This window comes from Orcinus orca, chromosome 3, assembly GCF_937001465.1.
Source record: "Orcinus orca chromosome 3, mOrcOrc1.1, whole genome shotgun sequence".
NCBI lineage: Eukaryota > Metazoa > Chordata > Mammalia > Artiodactyla > Delphinidae > Orcinus > Orcinus orca.
The window spans coordinates 72,529,354-72,554,639 of record NC_064561.1 but is presented as its reverse complement, the minus strand read 5'-3'; the positions used below and the strand labels follow the sequence as shown (position 1 = coordinate 72,554,639).

General features: G+C 51.0%; 1 protein-coding gene and 1 long non-coding RNA gene across 3 annotated transcripts in view; one reads left to right on the top strand and one right to left on the bottom strand.

Moving 5' to 3' along the window:
* Positions 1 to 25,286, top strand: part of LOC117197562 (uncharacterized) — a 213,941-nt gene that overhangs the window by 70,180 nt on the left and 118,475 nt on the right. Inside the window, exons 4-5 of one of the 2 annotated variants that reach the window (XR_007476701.1) lie at positions 19,170 to 19,349; positions 21,297 to 24,156. This is a non-coding gene — a long non-coding RNA (uncharacterized LOC117197562). Of the gene's footprint in view, positions 1 to 19,169; positions 19,350 to 21,296; positions 24,157 to 25,286 lie in introns of those variants that run through there. The other variant, XR_007476700.1, reaches the window with a different exon arrangement.
* On the bottom strand, positions 6,673 to 9,170 carry NEUROG1 (neurogenin 1). The gene has a single exon (XM_004282101.4). The coding sequence runs from the start codon at positions 8,632 to 8,634 to the stop codon at positions 7,900 to 7,902; it is 735 nt and encodes a 244-aa protein (XP_004282149.1). The 5' UTR covers positions 8,635 to 9,170; the 3' UTR covers positions 6,673 to 7,899.

Genomic DNA, 25,286 nt, shown 5'->3' with positions numbered 1-25,286 from the left:
GCTGAGACAGCCATCTTCTACTGCTCTAGGACATCAGTGGTCCTGGTTTTGGGGCTTTTAGACTCACACTGGGACTTAGATCATTGGCTGCCTGTTATTCTCAGGCCTTCAGATTTGGTCTGAATTATACCACTAGCTTTCCTGGTTTTTCAACTTGCAGCACATCATGGGACTTCTCAGCCTCCATAACCATGTGAGACAATTTCTATAATAAATCTCTTCTTATACATATATCTATATATCCTGTTGGTTTTGTTTCTTTGGAAAACCCTGACTAACATAAGCATATTGCCCACAATTTCCAATACATTCTTTACCATATTAATCAATCATAGCTATTTAAAATTTCCTATCTGAAAATTCAACATCTGGGTAATATCTGAGTCTGGATCTATTGATTGTTTTATCTCTTGGAAATGGGTTGTTTTTCTTACTCTTTTTTGTGTGTCTTGTAATTTTTTGTTAATGCTGGGCATCATGTATAGGTACAGGAACAGTAGAAACTGTTAGGTAAATAAATTTATGCCAGGACATGCCTTTTGTGTTGTCATGCAGTTAATATGGAGAGGGAGTGGTCAGTCAATATAGTCAGGAGTTGAGTTTGCTTTGCATTTTCTTGTTGTTATTATTATTACCTTTATTGCACCATAGTCTTCCTATTTCTTCAGCAGTGGGCTGTTGTTATCATGTATTTTTACTGAGGGGAGTACCAAATGATTTTTCTCAGTGCTCCTTTTCCCTCTCAGCTTTCAGTCAGTCTTTCCTGCCTTTGCCCCAGGGGGTTTCTCTCTCTCCGTGATTTTGTCCCTCACCAGCACTAGATTGATGTTTCTTCTTGCTCAATGTTAACTTCACAAAGTGGGGTCCAGCCTCAGTTTTCAGCAAGTCCTATGGATCTTGGCTTCCAGAGTGAGGATTTCCAGCTCTTCATCCCCCTGGCAGCCAACCTTTGCCTTATAACTGTGATTGTTCTTGGGAAGGAGTTTCCTGTTCCTTCCCTTAGAGTAGCAGACTCTTGCTTAGTATTGGTGAAGGATCCCAGCCCTTCCCTCTGGAGAGAGGGTGTTTTCTCCTACTTCTCCTCCACCAGCAGTTGATCTTTGCCTTTTTCCTGAAGTTGAGACCATTTCCTACCCTTCTACAAGAAACAGGAGGGTTTTGTTTCTATTTCTGCCCAGAATCAATAGATATTTGCCTATATGGTAGGAAAGGTAATACCCCTTCTTCAGAGGCTTACTGCTTTTGCTTTAAGATAGCGTGTCTGGGAAAGTGAGTGGGACTAGTGACTATTCCCAAGCAGCAATCACCTCCTGAACACCTTCACCACCAAGGGTACTCCCTCTGGTCTTCTGCCCTGGCCTAATCTTTTTTTTAAAAAAATTTATTTATTTATTTTTGGCTGCATTGGGTCTTCATTGCTGTGCACAGGCTTTCTCTAGTTGTGGCCCACGGGGGCTACTCTTTGTTGCGGTGCGCGGGCTTCTCATTGCGGTGGCTTCTCTTGTTGTGGAGCACAGGTTCTAGGTGCGCTGGCTTCAGTAGTTGTGGCACACAGGCTCAGTAGTTGTGGCTCGTGGGCTCTAGAGCACAGGCTTGGTAGTTGTGGCGCACAGGCTTAGTTGCTCCGCAGCATGTGGGATCTTCCTGGACCAGGGCTCAAAGCCCTGTCCTCTGCATCACCAGGGAAGTCCCCCCTGGCCTAATCTTTCTTGTGAGCACCTAGTGGGGCCCATGGCTAAGAGCTTGCAAGTGGGTATAAACTCTCTTATTCCAACCTGACACCCTAGCCCATATTTGGCTTTTAAGATTTTATTAAAATTTTAGCTGATTTCTTCTTACCTGCTTATATGGCAGCCACCTCTCTCCCCCATGCTTTGCCCAAGATGAAACAATTCACATGTTCTGTCTCTCCCTGGAGGGGCTTTCTCCCTTGTAATTCTCTTATTTAATTGCCCCATGACCTCACATCTCTGATTAGCTGAAGAAATTTATGATTTTGTAGATTATATGACTCCTTCTCATTCTTAGAACAGGATTGATGTTCCTAGGTGCTTTCTACATTGTACCCCAAAATGCAAATTCCCACCATGGTCATGAAGATGTAGTCCCAGAAATGGCTTGCAGGATTTCCGCTCATGGTCCAGTGAAAAGAACCCAGTCACACAGTCACACTTAACTGCAAAGAATTCTGGGAAATGTAGTATAGCCATGTGTCCAGGAAGAAGAGGAGAATGGATTCCAGTGAATAACCAGCAGTTTCTGTCACCATGCTCCAAACAAGTGAAATCTAAAATGATTCTGGGCTTGGAGCAATTGGGCATCACTGTAAAACTGTGAGGTTTACTGGCCCCATCTTGGAGTTAGTCCTGTCAAGATGGTAAGAAGTCTGAAGGACCATCTTGTCATGTGTGTCCCATGATCATACGATGGAAATGTGCAGAGGGTTCTCTCCACTTCCATGCACATCTGGGCTCCAACTCCATTGGGGCCACCTGGGGAACAGAATGGATCTTGTGGGAGGACAATCTCTTGAAAGCACATGGGTTCCTAATCCTGCTGTGTTTATTAACCATCTGTGCACCTTTTTAAAGAATACAATTGCCAGGGCTTCACTCTAGATACTCTGAAGGAAAATCTTTGGAGGAAAAACTCAAGCATCTACATTTTTTGAAGAAAGGCTTCCTGGATGATTCTTTTGTCCAGTAGCTTTGGGTACCTCTGGGCTAGGTTGTGGTAGAAACCAAAGCGATATAATTGAAATCCCATCATCCAGTTTTGGCATCCTGCCTCCAGGGTTGATTTGGTCCTGGCCACTAGCCCAGCAGGCAAGTAGGTAAGCTCAGTACTGAAGCCAAGTGCTTGTCCTAAGCCATCCCAGGAAGTGACAGCTCCTACAGTTCAATGTACCTGGGCTTATTCTTTGTTAATGGGTGATGTAGGATATTGGTGAAAGTTGGCTGGAGCACCTTCCAGGCTCTAATTTTCACCATCAGGTTCTTTGGAGTGGAACTTGGGAACCTTGATTCCCTGCTTGGCCTAGGTTGGAGCAACCCCAGAAATATTTTCTAAGGAAGTCTAGGCCTTGGTAAGATGTGTGGGGCCTTTCTGGCCAGATGTGAATGGTGAAGAGATTGATATTTCACAAAAGGATGCCATCAGGCTCTTAGCCCTACTGGCCTTGCAAACTGAAGCAGTGACACCCCAGGTCCTTGCCAGAAAACTCCCCCCAAACCCTCTGCAGTCTTCCTCTATCTCAGTCAGGAAGAGGCACATTCCACTGACTTATTCTTGCCTCTAGGCAGGGCTGCTAGATCAGGTCACAGGGATTGTGCCCCGTGCACAGCCCCCATGGGGCGTTGGGGGTTGGAGAGAGGAAAGTCCACTCACCCTGCTGTGCACCCTGTCTCAGGGCTGGTGCACCAGGAGGAGCCGGGGAATGAGCCCTTTTCCTCATTCAACCAAAGGCCCCATATGGCAGCAGCGGCCTTGCCTGTAGCTATGATTAAGCTTATACCTGGATAGGGCTGGGCCTCAGAAAGCTAAGCCTGTGGCCCATGATGCCTTTTGCTTAGCTGTATTCCATTTTCATTCCAAGAGAGGCAATGTAAGAAGCAGTAGAAATGCTGGAACCGGATTGTCTGGGTTCAAATCCCACCTTCGCGACTTACTTGCTGTGTGATCTTAGGAAAATCATTTGACTTCTTTGTGCCTCGGTTCTCTCAACTGCAAAACAGAGATAAGGATATTATCAACCTCATGGGTTGTGAGAATTAAATGAATTAATATGTGTAGTGTGTTTAGAAAGTGCATAGAACACAGAATAAGTGCTATGTAAGTGTTAGCTGGTATGATGGTGTTAATGGTGAGGATGTTATCGAGGACATTGCCCTGGACGTCATGGGCCCCTTCCCCCTACTCCCCCCCATTATAACTTTTCTCTGAGGCATTTCTCTTAGACCCTGGGACCAGAAAAAGCTATGGTTGTCCTTAGCAGCAACCTGTCTTTATCTTATAGACACTGCAGTTCCTGTTTCCATCTTTGCTTTGGGAGCTAAAATGAGCAGTTTCAGGCAAAATTAACCATTTGTAGAGGACTTCTGGGGATGGATTCTGTGTGCTCATTGTTCCTGACCCAAATACTTGAAATCATCCTTGATTTCTCTCTTTCACACCCTAAAACAAATCCTGTTGTTTCCTTCTTCAAAACCTTCCACCACTATAAGCCTTTCTTCAGGACTAATGTGGTGCAGGTCCTTAGTTGGGTCTCTGCTTCCACCCTGGCCCCTAAACCCTGCTATTCCTATAACAACCACTGTGGCCTTTACGAATATAAGCAAATTCACAACACTCCTCTTCTTTCAACACTTCAATTACCTTGAGAAAAAAAAAATCATGATTTGCACTGCCCCCATTGTCTCCATCCTTACCTGCCTCATGCCCTCTGCTCCAGTATATCAGCCTCCTCGTCCCTTTACTAGATGGTGCATGGCCAGAGTGGTGTTTTCTCCTTGGAATTCTTCCCTCCAGATCCTGCTGAGGCTTGCTCCTTCCCTCTGCACCTGAGCCTCTGCTCAAATGGCATCGCATCAAAAGCCCTTCCCTGGCCATCTTTTCTAAAAGAGCAACCTTCCATCCACCCTGGCATTCCATATTCCGCTTATTTTATGTTATTTTTCTTCTCAACATTTACCACCACCTGTCATAAGTTGATTTTGTCTTTCCCCATTGGCGTGTAATTTCCTTTCGGGTGAGGACTTTGTCCTGGTCAGCCCAGTGCCTAGAACAGTGCTCAGCACACAGCAGGGCTTGATAGAGTCATTAAAGAAATGACAGGCAGAGTGAAATGCTTCATTTCACTATGTCATCCCCATCTTCTCTGACCTGGTTTCTCCAAGGCTTGGAAGCAGAATGTAAAAATACACACGTTACACAAAGACAGAAGCAAAGAGACAGATCCAGGTAGAGAATAAATAAACTTTTCTAAGTGCTGGATGATTCCTCAGTGGAAGATTCTGTTGAGGAAGTGAATCGTGGCTGTCAGCGGGTTGTTCTCTGCTCTATGATTCATTAGAATACTCTGGTAACCCCAGCCTGCCTTCACAGCGCCGGTGGATGAACAGAGAGTTTGCTGCAGGAAGAAAGAGGCCCCTGGGCTGGGGATAAGCATTTTAAATCACCATACTTCTTTTCTTCTTTTTGGGAGCTACGAAGGCCATACTTATACACTTGCTTCTGTGGAAGAAAGAACAGTATTAACTGGCAGAGGTGGAGACTCCCTCCAGCAATCCATGCTGTTAAAGATACTTCTTTAGTTGGAAGGTGCTCTGGGATCTGTACCTTGAGTTGTGATCCTATTTTGGTAACAGAGTTGGGAGTACCGTTTGCTCTTCTTCAGTCTTGGAGGTAGTGGTGTTTTCCTTTTCAGTGCTGGCTGTAGGCAGTTGTATAAGACAAAGGTTCTACCGCAGCCGTTGGCTCCAGGATGCCCGGGGTGTGTGGGACGTTTGTCTGCTGGTGGTTTTCCCAAGGCTTTTGGACAGTGATACGCATCAGCCCTTCTCTTCCCTTAGCCCAGACATGTGCACCTACACCACGGCTGAGCAGCATCTCCGTAGGGGACCTGCCTTCTCGCAGACCCCGCCTGAGCCCCTTAGAAAGCTGGAGGGAGGCACTTTCAAGCATCCTATGCACGGGAGAGCAGAAAATCTGATGCAGACCATTTGTGCCTTTTGCTATAGGAAAATGCAAAGCTGGTAGAGTGAATTAATTCTGAGACAGACAATAGAGTGGGGCCCCGGGCAGGGTCATTCAGGAGACACAACTTTTTCCTTGGATCTTTTAGCAGAAGCAACTCAGTTCTGAGCCCTCATAACTTCCGAAGATTTCTTGGAAGACTCTTTGTCTCTGCTCTGAGGGCAGTTAGAGAAAGCATCCAACTTTTCAGAACCTTCTGAAAAAGAGCCTTTTTATATGAAAGAGGGCTCCTTGACCATAGCTGGACTTAGCAATGACTGCTGGGGACCCAGCATCTGACTCTGTGGATCCAGCTCATCAGGACATGTGTGTGAGGAGGGGAACATTTCCACAAGGGAAAAATGCTATTAGTGGCCTTACTTTTGGCCTCTGCTTCTATTCACCTCCTAAACCGATATGATTTCTCTAACGCTATAGCATACTATTTTCCTGAACCCATTTCTACCTCCTCCTTGTAAATAATTATATTCATGAAAAGGGGAAACCAATGAAAAAAAAATTGGTCTTAATGTGGGGTAACTTACGAGCTGGGGGAACAGGCAGCAACTGCATTTTAGGAACTATCTCTTGTAATTATCCACATTCGGAGATTTAAAACAAAAGCCGCTACTGGTCTGTGCTGTTAGCTAATTGTCAGACAAACACACCACGGCCAGAAAAATCCCCACTGAGTTTGGGCGGCTGATTTCTCTGGCAGCAAATGAAAGCTTTGGCTGTTGCCCCTGGCTAGCTGAACAAGCCAGGACTGAGTCCACCGCGTGCCCCCCTCTGTGGACACTGCTGGCACAGCGTGTGTTGTGTGGGGGGAGGGAGAGGTGAGGACATCCTCACAATTTTAGGCAGCTGCACACCCATCCAGGGACACCACACCAGCATAATTCATCCCATACCTCCCAGCCAGGGTGATCCCAGCCTCAGTGAACAACAGTTTGGAGGCGTTGTTTACGAATCAATTTCCCCCTCTAAATACGCTGTTATAAGAGTGGACCCTTCTGCTTGCCCAGCCTGGGCCCACCTGTCACTGGGACTTCCTAACCAGTGGTCATACTGTATTGATCTTTTTAATCCCCTCTCTTTGAAACACAGAGCCAGCTGATGTGGAGCTCCTCAAAAGAAAGACTCTCCCACCGCCCCTACCTCTACAGGTAGCTGCAGATCGGGGCTAATTCCCCACTAAAAAGTCTTAATTGGCTTATGGGGAGGTGAAAGATCTCTCTTGTGTTTACAAAGTGAAAGGAAATGATGGGTCTCAAATGCCCTAGTCTCTCTGTATCCATATCTTGGTGGAAATCAGGTGCATTTTATTTTTAATTGTTTTGAGATAGGACTGGAGTTTTGAAGGTGGGTGGGGATACTGTTTCACTTTAGTGGTTGAACAGCGAATGGAAGGGAAGAAAAATCCCAGAGACACCAACATCAGGCAAGACACTTGGTGACTTATTTTCTTTTTTATTTATTTTTTATTTACACGAAATATCTGCAGTACAAAAATGTAAACTTTGATAGCTCATAATAATAGAATAAACTCTTTATGTACAAAAATACATTTTCATATGAATGAAGCATCTTGAATAAATTAAAGTACTCTCCAGCCCAGTGCCTGAATAGCTACGCAAGAGTCTCGGGTTCTTCCTAGAGCAAGCCTGCAGTGGTGGGGGTCAGGATCCATAATGCATGAAGCCCACTCCTTGTCTCTCCTTTTTAAGCCTTTTCATTGTATTGTCAGCCGGCTCAAACCGAATTTTCATGCTCGTTTTTCTTCATTAGAGTTCTACAAATTGTAAAATTGACTTTTCACCTCGTCTTCAGGGACTGATCTGTCCCTTTTCTAAATCACACTGAAGTGGTGGCTGGGGTCAGCTCTGAGCCAGCCACAAAGGAGGTTTTGTGGTGTTCAGAAAGTGCAAAAGGAAAGGCCGTCTAGGGGCGGGCAGGAGGGGCCCGGGGCTGAGGGCTGGAGAAACAGACTAAGGGGCAGCCACTGCGAGGGTGCAGCGACCTAACAAGCGGCTCAGGTATCCCCTACCCCTTGAAAGCTCCCGTTTCTTCCTCTGCCTGGACCTGGGGTCCCAAGGCCACAACTGGGCCCCCACCTACTGTCCGTCGCCTGGGGGAGGGGGACGGTAACGGTATTCAAAAGGGGCCCTAGTGGTAAGGGATGAAACAGGGCGTCGTGTGGAGCAAGTCTTTGGGCAGGCCCGGGAAGGAAAAAAGGGGGTCGCCAGGGCCATAGGTGAAGTCTTCGGAGGCGGCGGGGCTACTGGGGTCAGAGAGTGGCGAGGCGGCAGCGGCGCAGGGGGAGGCGGCGGCCCCGGAGCCCCAGGACTCCGCGTCGCTGGCGGGGCTCGGGGGCCCGGGGAGGCAGGGGGCACACTGCGGCTGCAGGAGGCGCTCTCGGGCACCGCCCCCGGGCAGCCCCTGGTCGGCCAGGCGCAGAGTCTCGGCCAAAGCCCAGATGTAGTTGTAGGCGAAGCGCAGCGTCTCGATCTTGGTGAGCTTGGTGTCGTCGGGGAAGGAGGGCAGCACGCTGCGCAGCGCGTCCAGCGCCGCGTTCAAGTTGTGCATGCGGTTGCGCTCGCGGTCGTTGGCCTTGACGCGTCGGCTCCTGCGCAGCGAGTGCAGCAGCGCCTCAGAGCGCACCCGCGCGCGGCCCCTGCGCCGACGCCGCTCCTGCTCGTCGTCCTGCGCACGAGGAGTGTCCGACGCCCCGGGAATCCCGGGTGAGCCCTTGCGGGCCGTCATGGGCGGCCCCGAGGAGGACGTGGGCTGTTGGAGCCTGGCACAGTCCTCCTCGTCGGTGAGGAAGCCGGACAGGTCGCTGGTGCTGCTGCTGCTGGCGCAGTCGAGGTCCGAGAGGCAGGTCTCCAGAGGGGCTGGCATCGTGGCGTTGTGCAGGACCGATGGACAGCTAAGAGGGCGCTTAGAGGGCAGGAGCCCGGGCTGAGGGCAGGGCCGTCGGGGCGCACTTACGTTCCGGATGGCCCGGGTCTACTCTGTGCCGGCTGCGGGCGCCAAGGGCTGGAAGGGCGCAGGGGCGCACCGGGAACTTGGCCTCAACTCCTCGCCTCGCCTGCAGGGGCCACGCTCCCGCCGGTCTCCCGAGTGATCTCGCCGGCGATCAGATCAGCTCGTGTGAGTACCGAGTGTGGCACACGACCGGCCTCAGGACCCCTTAAGTACTCGGCGCAACAATGGGCGCCCCCCTCCCTAGCCACCTCCGCCCCCGAGGCAGCCCCCGTGAATGGAGCTTGGCGGCAGGTCAGCCCCGTGCGGCGCCCGGGTATTTGCATAATTTATGCTCGCGGGGGGCCACGCCGCCCCTCCCCCCTCCCGGAGCGTGCCCGTAATTACCGCGGGCCAATCGGCGGCGTCGCGCGGCCCCGGGGCGGTCTCCGGACTAACCCGGCCCGGGCGTCTCTAGGCAGTGAAACGGAGGCGGGGGCGGCCGGCGATTAGCCGCCGAGGCACGCTCCTCCAGGGGCGGGCAGGGAGCCCCTAGCTGGGGTGGGATGGGGAGGCGGGGCGCTGGGCGGAAAGTGTGAGCCGCGCAGCGAGTTGCGAAAACCTGGAGCCCGCTGAGAGCCTGGGTTCGCTCCCTCTCCTCAGGCTGCTGAGTGGCTGCGTGAGTTTGGGCTAGTGATTTGACTTCACTTTCCCCATCTGTAAAATGGGGCACAAGTCTACCCTGTTGAGGATGATGTAAGATGATGTTCTTGGGACACGTGGCAGGGCGCTTTTGTGACCGAGCGCCCCAGGAATGGTTGCGAGATGCAGCGCCCTGGGAACCCGGGGAAAACCCTATTTAAGAAAACCAGAGAGTGGCTCAAAGGGCAGAGGGCGGAGACAGGCACCTCTGCTTCGTCCACGTTGGTGAAGAAGTAGGGGAATGGCTCTATTGACTTTTACCTAGGGCAGGGTGCGGGCGCGCCTGGGGTGGGGCAGCGAGGAAAGCGAAGGCATGGATGCTTTCCCAAGTTGGGTGGCGTCTTGGCCGAACCCTCGTAACCCTCCAACTACCCTCCGCCCCCAACACTGTCCGAAGATTCTTAAAGTAACAGAGGCATGCGAATCTCCTTCTCTCCGGCAGCCCTCGCCGCTTCCCCCAGCGCCCACCCTCACCACTCTTTGTGCTGCGTCTCTTGGAGCGGCGCTTGCAGCCTCTGAGACCCCCTCAGGTTCGATAGCCAGCGAGGCTTTCCCGCCCCAGGAGAGACGGTAGCAAGCACTCAGTGGAGCCCCTCGCCCCCCATCCCCTCTCCGTCTTAGTAAGGTAACAGTGCCCGTCCCAGCAGAAGGTTTCCACTCTGCATGTTACGAGTAGCTTCTCTCTGGTCACCAACGCTGGCTCTGGAGCGATAGAGACCCAGACACCCGCAATTTTGTGCTTAGGGGAAAATAGTCACGAAGGAACAGCAGCAGATTATGGGGGTGGGGAGTTAAAAACAAAATGAACACCTTCAGAAAAGTTTCAGCCTCCTCACCATATCTCAGTGGTGGCCTTGGGCCTGGTGCCTGACCTGTCCTCAGAGCCCGAGTGACTCTGCTTGGGACACTGTCCCTTTCTGAAGGGATGCCATTTGGAGGCAGATTCCATCTTGGGTGGCTGACCAGTGCTTGTCTTTTTTTTTTTTTTTTTTTTTTGCTCCACCCCGTGGCTTGTGGGATTTTAGTTCCCCAACCAGGGATCAAACCCCACGTGCTTGGCAGAGCACGGAGTCCTAACCACTGGACTGCCAGGGAATTCCCTGACCAGTGCTTGTCTTCCAGCTCACTGGACTCGACTCAGCCCTCCCTTCCCCGCTGCTGCACCCCACACATACTTGAACCTGAGGGGCAGGCTGGACATGTATACAAGGGCTCTAACAGGTTTGCTAGAAGTCACAAAAGTGACTTTAATCAGCTTAAGCGAGAAAGGGAAATTGGTAGGTAATACTGGGCATCTCAAAGAACCCAAAGGCTGCTGGCATTTGTGGGATCCTGCAGGAGCCCAGAGTCCTCACTCTGCTTTTTGCCCTGTGTCTCTCTCCCTGTATCAGCTTCCCCATGGACCCAGCACGTTCCCACCAGCCTCGACCTGATGATACCTCTGGGCCCCTATATTATTTTCTTGAGACTGCTGTAATAAATTCCCACAAACTAGGGGCCTTAGAACAACAGAAATTTATTCTCTCACAGTTCAGGAGGCTGGAAGTCTGAAATTAAGGCCTCAGTATGGTTGGCTCGTTTTGCAGCTCTGAGGGAGAATCCGGTCAGTGCCTCTTCTAGCCTCTGGTGAGTCCTGGCAACACTTGGCATTCCTTGGCTTGTAGATGCACCACTTCAACATCTGTATTTTTCTCCTTTGTGTTTCTGTGTCTTCTTTTCTATCTCTTGGCCACTTGAATTTCGGACCCACCTTTATCCAGGATGATTTCATCTTGAAATCCTTACCTTAATTCCGGCTGCAAAGACCTTTGTTCCAAATAAGTTCACATTCTTAGGTTCTGGGCTGACATATCTTTTGGGAGCCACCATTCAACATACTACAGCTTCTTTTCCAAATTACTAGAAGAGAGAATCTGTTTGGTCAAGGGAACAGAGTCATCTGAATCATTTATCATTTCTTGACTGCCTTGCCCCTGAAGACCCTTCCCATTGAGGAATGTGAATGCATAAACACCTCTCTCCCCATTCCTGGCAGTTAGGGTGTGGCCGTGGGTTAATTGCATGCCCCACTTGGAACTTAGGCTCTGAGCTGGTGACAGTTCAGAGTACACTTGTGTTGTAGCAGCAGCTTAGAAGGGCAGTGGCCAGTGGTGGCAGAGGTGGCCAGGACCCAGTGGGTGTCCTGACCTAGCTTTTCCCTGAGCGTTTTCAGCTGTGGATCTGCACCTCCTTCCCCCCAGACCCCCATTTTCCAAGCCTGGTTTTCCAGCCTACCCACTGATTGCATGAGAACCTCCATAGTAGGCCTTTTCCAGTAGGGCTTTTTTGCTTGAGTTGGTCAAGCTTGATGTCTGTGGTTTGCTAAATGAGGCACCAAGTTAAACACTAAGGTTGCCAAAGCATAGAGAAAGAGGCAGCCCATATGCCATATTGCTTGCCTATTCTGGGCCAGGCACTGTGCTAGACACTGGGGTGACAGAGGGGAAAACCTGGCTGGTGGGGGGCCATCGGCTCTGAGCCTCATAAGCCTAGGGTTCAAGGTCGGCAGAACCCTTGGAGTTTATTCATCCATCTGCTGCCCCTTGTACATGGGAAACTGGGGCAGCAGATGGGGAGGTCTTTTCTCCAGGTATCCCAAGGATTACTGGTGGTCAAATTAGGACCAGATTCAGGGGTCTTTTCAGCCCCCATTCCATGTTTTTCCATCACAATTAATCAGTAAATACACAGTAAACACCTACTGCATGCCACCTGCACGGTGCCAGGTGCTCTGTGGAGAGTCTTGGGGCAGGGGAGACGTGGCCACAGAAAGGTGACCTGCCACTGGCTGAGAGAAGTGCTGGGGGCCACTAAGGGAATAGATCTGAAGAGCATTGTGCACCCGCCAAAGGGAAGGGGATGGTCAGGGAAGGCTTCCTGGGAGAGGGGGACTTGAGAAGGCCTTGAAGGGTAGATGGGATGTGAATAGAATAGAATCGAATCTAGGTAGAAGGTAGGGGTAAGGATGACTGTGGCAGCCAGTCTGAATGGGGCTTCTTTGGGGGGTCTAGTTGATGAGGATAGGGGACAGTTGCGATGGGCCTTGAATGGCCATGGCGACCTTTCTCCTTCCTTTCTGTCTCCTCTCCTGCTGCTTCTTTCTGAGCAGGGCTGTCACAGTTGTTCCAGTGGTTTATTGCACAAGGGCATCCAGGGCAAGTCGGGGCTAAAATCTAGCTTCTCCAGCACTTGCTAAGCCATGCTTTTCACATGTGCACAAAGGCACCTCATGAGCTAGCGGTGACTCTGTGCTCTCCTGCCTTTGTCCCCCACCTCGGCCGGAGCCTTACTGACCTGACCAGGCAGGCATCTTAGCCTTGCCCTGTCTGCTCCTGGCTTTGGGACAGTGCATGGGGCAGCTCCTCCCTGGACATTAGTGCCTGTCCCTTATGTTTTGAATAAGTAAGTGCACCTGAGGCTTGGGGGCCCTTCCTACAAGTGAGCCACTAAGGATGGAACTGAACCCTGGGAAGATGAGAATGAGATGGTAGCTTAGGCTCAGACCTGCTCCCTATGAGGCTCAGAGCTTTCTCTTTGAGAGAAAACAGCCGGACCCCTTATAGAAGGACATATACCCTTGCTGGGGGAGATAAAAATTTCTCCTACCCCCATAATCCCTTGGAGCCTAGTACAGAGCACATCTGTGGAAACCCTCATTCTCAGAGCACAATAGGATATGATGTGAGCATGTAATAAAACCAACCACAGCAGGCACTGAGGTGGTGAGGGCTGAGCCAGGCGTTCTGGCTGCCTGATGTGTGAGCCGTTCAGCTGCCAATGTGTGGGGGGCGGAGGAAGGGGGGGTACAGATATTCCAAGGGACTGGATGAAGCCAGAGTTTCTCACACTGTGGTCACCTGACGTGGTAGTGATGATGGGGGCCCCACCCCGGATTCCCAGAATCCTAGCCTCTGGAAATCTGGGCCACATGCTGAAGTCACCGTTGGCTTATGCCTAGAGCCTCCGTTTGCCCCTCATATTGGAACAGATATCTTGCTTTAGCGCCCACCCTTCTATCCTGTGCTTGCCTAAGCCCTTGAGGCAGCTTGGGCGTGTTCCTGTGACACCTCAGAGGAAGTCCAAGTGATGCCCAGACTGGGGCTCCTCCTGCAGTTTTGCCTGCCTGTCTGACAACTGGGGGCGTAAGGAGAGAGGAGGATCCTGGAAAGGCGTGCAGGTGCACACCAGAAGGTGAATAACTGTTCAAGGCGGCTCTGAGGGTCTGACTCAAGACCCCTGTGGAACCAGCAGGGAGGTGATTTCGGTTCCTTCTCGAGAGGATCTTTCTGATGTCAACACACTGGTGAAGGGGGCAGCTTTCTGGAGAGATGGGAGAGAGAGGCTCTCGGTGTTGAGCAAGTCATCCGATGCTTCCAGACTCTTTTGAGATTCTTGGTGTATTTTTTTTTTTTTTTTTTTTTTAGTGAACAAAGGCCAAAATAGGAGAAAATAGTGGCAAATGATAAATGTTTATATATAATAGATTAGTGTGGTTAGTACATAAAAATACAAAGCAGTCTGTGCTGTTCCCAAGACAATTTCTGGATTTTAAATGAACATTAAATTATAGTGCCTGTAGGCATGAAGATCCAGGGGTGGGTCCGATTTAAATTTGTGGTTGCCCATCTTCCTCCTCCAGTCCCTGTCAGTGTCTCAGTGACCACGTGTAGACTTCAATCACAGTTAGTACCCGCAGCCCACAGCCCTTTTGAGGTCATGAGGCTGAGTCAAGTGGTCCCCTTGCCCATCCTCCCTTTCAGTTCTCATAAACACATAAGCCCAAGGTTGAGCAAACTATCTTTTAGAGGTGCTGTGTTAGGAATGAGGCTTAGGGATTAGTGTAATTAGTGTAATTAGAAGTGCTGGGATGGTAATCTGCGTGTGTCGGAGTGGGGAAGGACACTATTGCATTTTGTCATTTGCCTCCAAATTGTTTTAGCTGAGATTGATTATTCCCCATCCACTCCAATTGATTAGACAGAATATTAAGAGTGTTGTGGCACTTGCATGTATCTGAATGTTGTGAGGTTACAGGCAAAGTTCTTTTCTCACAGTATACCTGAGTTCCCAGGAGCAGTTATGACAGGAGAGGGGAATGGTGCTGGCACCTGACTAAGCCACTCATCCATCCGGGTCTGGCCATGGACAGTGCACGGCACTGAGTTTATAAGGTCACTGGACAGTGTTGATGTCCACAGGGGTGGCCTTGATGGGAATTTTTACACAAAGTAAAGCTATGGAGAGGGCCACCCTTTCTAAACAAAATTGCTCCGTTTCCATCATCCTTTTCTTTCTGGAGCTACCTGCGGGGAGGGGAGAGCATTGGTTTCGTGGGTGGCATTTTGGAAAGAAAATGTCGCAATCTTTTTAGAAAAAAGGAAGAAAAGGTGCAGCTACTCAAGAGGACGGGATGAGGAGGATGTGGGCCCCAGAGGTGTGCAGTGTTCCTTTCAGTCGGTTAAATACACCCGCAGATATGCGTTTCCATCTGAGAGAAGCAGGGTGGGGTTGGGGGAATGGAAAGGAGAAACAATTCCCTATTTTCTTTACTGATGACCCATGACAGTTGTGGAAGGGGGGCAAAAGGGGGGGAAACGAGGCAGGAGGGGGGAAACAGAGGGGTCTTTCAGTGACAGAGCAAGGAAAATGGCAAATTATCCATGGTTTCCAGAAATCCGTGGAGGCCCCTTCGGCCCCTGCCCTGCTAAATACAGTGCCGGCTGTATGCATTTCCCACCTCGGAGATGTCTGCTTGAATATCCTTTGGCACTGTGCGCTGACGTGTTTGGTTGTGTACAGTCTGCCTACGTGTGGGATGAATCTTGGCCTCCAGGGGAAGTCCTGGTACAAATCTACTTTATTCTAGTGCTGCGGAAGAAATGCCCTCCAAAGAGACACGGGGCAACTCTGCAGCCAGATAAATCCTTTCCACAAGAATTTTTCAAATTCGAATGGAGTTAGTTCTCAAGCCTATGTGTGGGGCAGGGGGACAATGCGTGCTTGGGGTGGCTTGGTTTGAAGTGCGTTTTTTAGTTTGGGCCAGTCTTGGGTGAAACAATGTCCTTTTTGTGCCCAGAGTAGAGTGGGGGAGGCGAAGGGGATGTGCGCACTTATGCAGGGAGGGCCTGCAAGGGTGCCGGCCCTGAAATGAAGAGGGAGCAGGCAGAAGGTGCTCACCCCCGCCCCTCCTCAGCTGGGAGGCCTGCAATCATTCTCACATCAGCTGCTTGAGGCTACCAATCAATCCAGAACCTCCTTCAAAGCCTCTGAATTTTGCTTTTGTAGATTTTTTGAAGTCAAATCTTCTGGGCTTAGATCAACACACACACACACTCACACACACAACATAACCCCTGCTGTCGCTGTCACTAGATTTAGCTCCCCAAATCCAGGCTGCACCTGCCACAGGATATTGCTAAAGCCAGAGTTAATTTCGCTGAGCAGTTTCATCTTGGTCCACTTCATGTTTTTGAATTCTTAAGAACGTCTTCAGTTGAGATTAAAAAAATCACCCCCCAACCCAAGATGCTTGTGAGTCAAGTGTGGGAAAACTGTGTGATGTGTGAGTGTATTCTCTTTGGTGTGTACAAAAGAAGTCGCAGGGAGATTCATCCGAACGGAATTTAACTATTGGGTTAGGGAGAGAATTCAGATATAAACACAGAGAATGGAGAAATAGCTGAAGTGTTTGCCTTTTTGCTTTTCTCTACCTTAATGCTCGGCTACATAAAGTCACGTTGGGTTCGAACACAAATGCATTTTGTTTGTAGTAATTAAAATGTTTTAATGAGACAACCATAAAATCCACCATTAATTATTTTATTTCAAACACTTCTGCCTTCTTTTGAACCAGGTCTATTTAGAAATAGTTTAGAGAGTAGCCTGCAGTTTTATTCTTTCCTCTGCATTATACACAGGAGTGGAGAAGTCATTTATAAATAATTACACAATGTTTTGGGTCTTTGGGCTTGTATAATATATCAAAGCGATTAGTACACTTATTGTTTCCATTGTAAATGCTTTTTTTCTCCTTTCAGTTTCACTTGCCTTGTCTTCTAGCTAAACCTTTTTCTGGAAATCTTTTGTCTTCTTCATTCTTTTTGCTTGTTACAGTCCAGGAGCATTCTTCTTATTCAAACACTCGCAGCAGGGGCAAAGAAAGCGACTTCGGCCGCATCTTAAGTTTTACCATAACTTTCTGGCATTTTCTTTTCTTTCAGTTTTCCCAGACTACCTAGGGGCAATGAAGAATTATAACATACATGAATTATTGGTACTTCCCTCGAGTTAAAGGGGGGAAGAAAGTGCCTCATTTTCTATGCCCCCGAGGGCCGTAGCGAGCCGGCGGCGGCTGAACAATGTATCGATCGCTTTGCATCTCTTTGGGACGCCGGCCGCGCCCGAGGCCCCACCCTCGCCGCCACTGCCGCAGCGGGTCTGCTCCGGCCCCGGGCAGCCGGCCTTCCTCGACTTCTTTCATGGAGCCACAAATAAAGACTCCTTGACTGGAAGAACGGGGTCTTCTTCCTCGCGCCAGCTACCTTGGCGCCGTGGCTCCTTCCACGGCGCAGGGCTGGGCGGGGGCGCGCGGGGCTGGGCGGGGTCGCATCCCTGGGCGCGCGCGCGCGCGCGCGCGCGCGCGCGGGGCTGTACGGACGTCAGGCTCCCGGGCGCGCGGCCTCCGACTCCCCTGCCAGGCCCGCTCGCCTCCTGAGCCGCGTGAGGGGATTAGGGCCGCACGAGAGGCGACTGCGCCGCGGCTGCCGGCCACGTGAGGAGAGACGTGGCTTCAAAGGTCCCCACCCAACTAATCCTTGTCATCCGGTAGGCCCGCCGCGCCGCGCCTGGCCCTGGGGCTGGCTCGCGGCCCCAAGACAACCACCTGTCCCCTCCCCAGCCGGCTCCGGCGAGCTCGGGGGCGGCCCCCCGCGCCCACCGCGCCTGCGCAGCCGCGGGGGCCGTGGTCCACTTAGGACCCTTCAGATGCTCTCCTGGAGAATAAGGACGAAATCGGGGAATACGGCTGTTAGCATTAAAATAGGGCCAACAAGAAGACAAATGATAAAAGATGCGTCCAAGAAAAAATACGGGCGAAGAAAACCCGCGGGAGAGGTCCAGCTCTCCCCGCTGGGGCGTCTTCCAGGCGGGAGGGCGTTCTGTCACTCGGTCCCCCCTCCCCGCCGGCCCCCGCCCCCCTGCCCGAAGAACACGTCGCAATCTGTCAGGCCCTCGGCCCTGTTTCCATATGAAGGGCGCGCCGGCGCCTTGGGAGCGATGAATGGCCGCTCGCGGTCGGGCGGGCGCACACGCCCCCGGCCCGGGCTGGATTTGGCCGCATTTGCATAGCAGGTGCTGATCCTTGTCCATTCTTACTTAAAGAAGTTTTAATATGGGATAAATTACCAGGAATTAGGAGCAGGCGTGGGCGGGAATAAAGGAACCGTGTCGCCCGTCTTCTTCCCGCTCCCTGGCGCGGGGAAGGAGAGAACTATTCAGTGAGATTCAACTTTTAAAAGTCGTCTCCTCAACAAGCCACAAACCCCCGAAAAGGAGTGGAGAGAAAACAGGAGGGTACTTTCAACGATTTGATTTTAGAATGTGTTCTGCCGCGAGTAAAGCAATAATCCCAGAGATAGTAATACGATTAGCGTTCAGAGATCTTTGAGTCAGAAAGTCTAGTCGAGTTTAAAACGTTAATCCTGACCCTAATCCGCCCAGTTGGCGGTGTGGAAGTGCTGTGCCACGAGACTTTGTTTTCTTCCCCTACTCTTAAAGAAACATCGGGCGAGGCCCACCTCGGCCCATTTCTTTTTTTTTTTTTCTTTCTTTTTTTTTTTTTTTTTTTTGCGGTACGCGGGCCTCTCACTGTTGTGGCCTCTCCCATTGCGGAGCACAGGCTCCGGACGCGCAGGCTCAGCGGCCATGGCTCACGGGCCCAGCCGCTTGGCGGCATGTGGGATCTTCCCGGACCGGGGCACGAACCCGTGTCCCCTGCATCGGCAGGCGGACTCTCAACCACTGCGCCACCAGGGAAGTCCTCGGCCCATTTCTTGATGAGGACGAGGGCACACCGACTCGACCACCACCAGGGACCAGCCAGGGCTTCCTCTGGGCAGGGGTGCTAGCTCCCCCTTTCCTTGGGGAAACAGGGCCATGTGGCTATGCCGGCCTCTGGGATTCATTCCATCTGTCTGGAATCTCGCAAAGGCTTGGAGCAAAGTGGGGTTTCGAAGAGATGGGATTTTGAAGAGACAGTGATTGGGGCAGGCTCATCGACTTGGTCCTGTCTCCCAGCCTGCTTTCAGCCAGACCCAATGGTATCCTCTTCAGAGGGAAGAGGTGTTCAGGGTCTCAGGGACTGGAGAAGGGGAATGGCTGCCTCACACTCCAGCCTGCCAGGTGTGGCTCTGCTTACCATCTTCAAGGGAGAAGCGTCTGGAGTCTGGGGCCCTTGAGGGGTCTCCAGATACTTGGGGGACTGAGAAGGGGCCGCGGTGAAGATACTGCTGCCCGCATGCTCTCCCCACCAAGATGCTGTCAGACTTAACGTCAGACATGCTGTCAGGCAGCATGGGGACAACAGGCGGCCTGCTCTCTGAGGGGGCAAGTGCCAAGGCTTTCATCTTCCTTGCCCTGTCTGAGGAGCTTTACTCCTCCCCTCTCAGTCCCACACATTGCTTTTTAGAGCTCAGCCCTCTCTGACCTCTGGTGTTTTCTCTCTCCTTGCCCAGGTTGACCCCACTTTGGGGCAGGATCGCACCTGGAACGGTGCAGGCAGGCCTCTGGCTTGCCCCAAGCGCTTCCCAACATGCCTGCTTTTCCCGGAAGAAAGTGTGAGATGCCCAAACGGACCATATGGTTTGGAGCGAGAGCCTTGGAGCCCACAGACAATGGGGAAGTGAGAGGCCCAGGTCAGTGGCGGAGCTCGCGCGGCTGCAAACCTCTCTTTCAGCTTAATGAAACTGTTGTCTGGGGGTAATGATGCAAATGCCCCGGCCCTTTCTCGCCCGCGATAGTCTAGAACGTGATTTGTCATACAATCTGAATCTTTGGGAGGACTTTAGACAGAACCTCCCCCAAAGATGGAGATGAGCCATATGTGCACTTTGCATCTGAAGTGGGGGTGGGGACAGCGGGAGGAAGGACGCCGCCCACACCGACTTTCCAGAAGGACAGTGTTCTGACAGCCTGGAAGACCCGGTCCAGGTCCCGTTGAGCCCAGTGCTGCCTGACCCCAGGAGGCTCATGAATGGGTGCAGCACCGTAGTATCTAAAGACAGATTAGCAATGTGTGTTGGAAAAAAATGGGGAGGATCTGGATAGTCCGAGTGGGGTGGTCATTGTTTGCCTCATTCCTTTTCCCCATGCTGCACGGTGAGGATGGAGGAGGGGCCATTCTGGATGGAATGCTCACTTAATAACAGTGCTTAGATTTCACTGTGCTGAGTGCTCCAGCTGATGCTAATTGGGGCCAGGATGAAACTTCAAAGAGTATTTCTGAAACAGAAATAGTAAAAGAGAAGCAGAGACCAGGTGCCAGGCATCCTGGGCCTGGGGCAGGCTGGGGTACATACGAACTAAAGTGAGAAAGGCAAGCAGGGAAAGCGTGAAAACCAGCTCCTACTGTGTGCGTACGCGAAGGAGAAAGCAGGCGTTTCATTGCACCTCCAGCTCGGGCACTGTGGGTCCCCCCAGAGTCTGGGCACAGAAATATATTACTCATGATCAGTCTAAGCGAAGTGGATTGCTGTGGAATGCATCTGTCTAACAGCCTTGTTTTGTTGGATGCATTAGAGAAGCACCAGTGGCCCCAAATGACCCTAATAACAGCAGTGACAGTGAGGGGCATGGGGGGAAGGGTCTGTGGGATGGAGTCCACCCTAGAAAAAAAGTGGGCAGGGGAAACAAAGATAACGTGAGTGCACGCACAGCCCTTCCTCACCTTTAGGGGAGTGGGGAGTTGGGTTGCACACTTCTCTGGGATTACTGCACCTCTTGTAACCCAAGAGTTGGTCCACAAGTTGGCATCGCAGTCCCAGGCTCTGCTGGGGGCTCAGCCGCTGAGCTGACAGAGGGCTTGCCGGGTGGGTACCTGTTCACTCATTCTGTGGCAGTGTAACCTTAGGAGATAAAATGGGGTGGGGTGGGAAATGGAGGCACCTTAATCCGAGGGGGAGAGGTCCCTAATTACCCTTGCTGGCTGGGGGTGGTGGTCAGGGCAGATTGAAATCCTGGTCACGCTTTCGCCACCTATCACTCCCATGGCCACTGGTTGAGTTGTAGGCAAGCTCTGCCAAAGCCCTGGTCACAGGGCACTCTTTCTGTGCCCTCAGACGCCTCCAGCCTCCTCTCTGGGCCCTGAGAGAGAGAAGAGGGGGGAGTTACCGCAGTAACAACACCAGCTCTCAAAGCCCAAGCCCCAAGCTGCTCACTGCAACACCTGTTACCGCCGGAGGTGGCTGTCCTGGAGTCCGGGGCGGGCTGGAGGTGGGGGGCGCTGGGAACCCAGCGGGACTGGATTTTCTGCTCATTTGAGGGCTATGCAGAAAGCTTTGTTTAGAAAAATGGGAGTCTTTCTAAAACATCCCAGTCTCCTTTCCTGCTTTAACAAATATGTGCCAGGTGCTATTTACATGCACGCAGGAAATGGCCAGGGTCAAGGTGTTTGGTACCAGTTCCTCTTTACTTCTGAATCCATCGTCATCATATCATCATCCATATGGATATAAATAATATTTGTGAACAACTTCTGTGAGCCTGACACTGAGCTGCACTCTCAATATGCATGATTTTATTACTCACAAGTCTGTGAGATGGATGTTTTTATTTGCCTTTTTTTCCCCCTGCCTTTTAAATAGGAAGAGACTGAGGCTTAAGGAGGTTAAGACACATGCCCGAGGTCGTGAGGTTGGCAGGCAGTAGAGTCAGAGATGGAACCCAGGGCTATCTGGCTTCAGTGCCCATGATGTTGACCACTCATCATCCTCCTTCTGCCACTTTCTTCCTTTCTGTGAACGCCCACTCTGTGGCAGCTCCACCTAGGGTCTGGGGACATGGAATGGAAACCACAACCCTACTCTGTAGCGGGGGGGATGGCTGTTGCAGGTGTGGAGGTGGGGGACATTGATTCAAATGTATTTTAAAATGTGAAGTGAGTGCCCTGCTCTTGCATATGTGGTCAACTTCCCAGCTCCAGGGAAGTCTGGGCCGAAGAGAGAATGAATCAGGTGTGAGAGGTTTAGCTCTGCATGGCGCAAGGCTGTGTGCTTCTGAGGGGAATGTGTCTAAGGTGCGTCTCTCTCTAGGCAAGGGGACATTTCCTGACTTGGCTGGACAGATCACATTTCTGACTTGGGCCTGACCCCCCATAGGATGGTTTTGTGTCATGCCCAAACCCACAGCACTCTCTGAATCACGCCTTTTGTGCCAGAGGAGACCTCTGCACCTGCTGGAGTTGGAGTTGTCTCTTCCCCTTATGAGACAGATCTGTGCAAACGTGCTTCTCTAAGCAGTGGACACGGGCAGCCTTTCCAGTCCCAGACAGAAAACAGACATCCCCGGAACACTCATGGGGGTGGGAAAGAGGAGGGACTCCTCAAAGCAGAGTGGGGGCTGAGCGGTTGCTGGGGACAAGGCACACCTGGGTGGGTGGCCATCAGCAGAAAGAGACCTGGGACTGGTTCCAGGGAAAGCCATTTGCAGTAACAGAGGCCAGAAGTGCACCTCCATTGTTCCCAGGAAATGACCCACGTGGCATGTTTAGGGTGGGAATGTGAGGGCCCCTGCCCTCCTCTCAGACCCTCAGCAGCCCTCTCAGTTGCTCCCCGCCATCCCCTAAGTCCTGACTCTGCCCACTGAGCACTGGCAGTGGGTCTAGCTGAGGGTTGGGTGTAGAAGAAGACCCCATTCCTGCCCTCAAAGAACTGGTAGTCTGTCTGGGAGTCGGAACAGAAGCATGCAGAGCAGCCAGCGGTCCGCATTTGCATGCAACTCTGCCTGTATGCGCTCACCCGCTCAGCCAATCACCCGCCAGTCGTTTCCGGAGAGCCTCGCAGGTGCAGGGGTCGCTGTGTGTAGTGCTGGAAAACCCAACGGAGCTGCTCTTCTGGAACTTTCCGACAGGAAAACAGACCACAGTCACAAAAATGAAGAAACATTTAAGATGACAGCAGGGGGTAACGAGTGCTAAATAAACAGGGTGCCATTGTGAGGAAAAACAGGAGAAACCTACTCCAGCTGAGGTGGCAGAGATCTCTGAGGAGATGACGTGGAAGCTGAGACTTGAAGGATGAGAAGGAGCCAGCCATGGAGAGAGCTAGAGGGAGAGCATTCCAGGCAGAGGCCCGAGCAAGTGCCGACTCGGGGGCAGGAACAAGCTTGTATTGTGTGAAGAACTGATGGAAGACCAGGGTATGTTAAGAAAGCCTTCAGGAGTGAGGTGCAAACCTTGGACAAACAATGCATATCAGCATAACATGAGTAAGAACAGGCGTCTACTGATCGCTCACCAGGTGCCGAACACTGTGCTCATGTTACACCTGATTTACTCCTCACACCAGCTGGATGAGGTGTGCACTGTCATACTCCTAGTCATGCAGAGGTCAGACAGGTGAAGTCAGTTGCCAAAGGTCAGACAGGTGAAGTCAGACAGGTGAAGTCAGCGGTGTAACTGGGTTTTGAACATAAGTCTGATTCAAGACCCCAGGTTCATAACCATTAGGTGATTCTGTCTCCCAATATGTAGTACACACTGCGCACACCTGCTACATGGAAAGGACAGAGAAGGGAGGAACCAGAGAAAATTGTAGTCATGGCTTACAGTGTAGGCTGTTGGGAAGATCATGTAGAGAGAAGTGTGGACAATCATATACTGAAAAGTCATTATTAAAGCTATACCGCATCCTAAGGAGTTTATTATTCTTTGATGAGCAGGGCTTCCTTTAGAGCATCTTAGCTGTCTAAAGGTGGAAAACAGCGCTACCTGTTGGTGAAAAAGGGTGGTGGTTGTACGACAACTCGAGAACACTTGGGTCCATCCCTGGTGAAGCGTTTCTCGGTCACCCCCAGGATGTGCAGGCTTGCACTGGGCTGGTGGGTGAGGATGTGGCAAGAGGAGTGGGCTGAGGGCTGGAGGGAATGGAGAACTCAGAGGCACAGCTTTGCCTCCAGAATAGAGAGGGCTGAGTCGGGAGGTTGGGCTCCCCACTCTGTCTTCCTCATGGGCACACCAGGGGATCTCAGAAAATAAAAATGGGGATGTGGAAAAAGTGAGAGATCTAGGAAGGCTCGAGAAGCTGGGAGAGGCTCCAGCAAAGAGGCAAAACCTGAGCAAGCAAGTATTTGTGCATAACTGTGAAATGTTGTAAGTTCTTCACTGCAGTATTGTTTGAAATTTAAAAGGTGGAAACGACCCATGTGTCCATCAGTAGAGGGTTGGTAAATATGTTGCATGCGTATCACGGAATGCTACACAGCTGTAAGAAAATAAGGAGCAAGCTCTTTATACAGTGATATGGAAAAGTCCCCAAGGTGTATAAAGAGAGCAAAACAAATCAACAGCAAAGATTAAGGTGTAGAACGGTGTGCACAGTATGCCATGGTTTATGTAAACGGAAGAGGGGATATAAAATATTTATCTTGTTTGTCTGAGCCAAAGGAAACTCTGGAACATGCACAGGAAACTGTTAACACAGCGGTTGCCTGAGTGAGTGGGTGGGAGACAGGAATGGGAGGGAGACCAATCATCGTATATCTTCTTATTTTTTTTAATTTTTAAATTAAGTGTATAAATCCCATATTCGGGTTAACTTTTTTTGAAAATAAATTTATTTATTTTATTTATTTATTTTTTTGGCTGTGCTGGGTCTTCGTTGCTGTGCGCGGGCTGTCTCTAGTTGTGGTGAGCGGGGCTACTCTTCGTAGCGGTGCACAGGCTTCTCATTGCAGTGGCTTCTCTTGTTGTGGAGCACGGGCTCTAGGCGCGAGGGCTTCAGTAGTTGTGGCACGTGGGCTCAGTAGTTGTGGCTTGCGGGCTCTAGAGCGCAGGCTCAGTAGTTGTGGTGCACAGGCTTAGTTGCTCCACGGCATGTGGGATCTTCCCGGGCCAGGGCTTGAACCCATATCCCCCGCACTGGCCGGCGGATTCTTAACCACTGCACCCCCAGGGAAGTCCTCAGGTTAATGGTTTTAAAAAGGAAAATTATAAACAAACAAAAAATAAAATGGAATTCTGATCGCATTGCGGCTTAACACCACTTCTCCTCCCCTGGGTCTTTGCTTCCTTGGGTCCGGAGCTGGTAAGCCCTTGTGGGCCACGTGCAGCCCAGAGTTGTAGAATCTGAGAGAGGAGACCTTTTATCCGATGAATTGGAAACCTGTAAACCTTGTATGTGTGAGACAACTTGTCCCTCGAAGGATTGTTGTTAGACTTTGTTCATCCGTGTTTTCTGATTCCCACGAGATTCACAAAGTTGCATGCATGAGCATTCTGTGCTTTATTATAATTAGTGATGAGTCCAGGTAGCTGTTCATTTGGTTGGTCTCTATTATTGACTGAATTCCTACTAGGTTTGGGTGCTGGGCTGAGCCCTGGGAGTGTCCCAGAGAAGCCTTGGCCCCAGGTTCTGCCCTTGGGGGGGCTCACCATCTGGAGAGGAGATGGGAATGTGACCAGCGCCACGGTGGCAGAGAGCAGGGGGCTAGTGGGTGTCCCCCACTTGAGGGAATCACTCAGATCTGCCTGGCAGAACTAGGATGAAGGCTTCAGGGCGAAGGGAGTACTTACGTGGAGACTCAGAGCATGAGTGTTGAGCAAATGCACCCCTAACACAGAGAATCAAGGAGAAATG

Excerpts from the sequence above, each read along its gene's own strand:
- NEUROG1 (XM_004282101.4), bottom strand. The coding sequence starts at position 8,634 with ATGCCAGCCCCTCTGGAGACCTGCCTCTCGGACCTCGACTGCGCCAGC.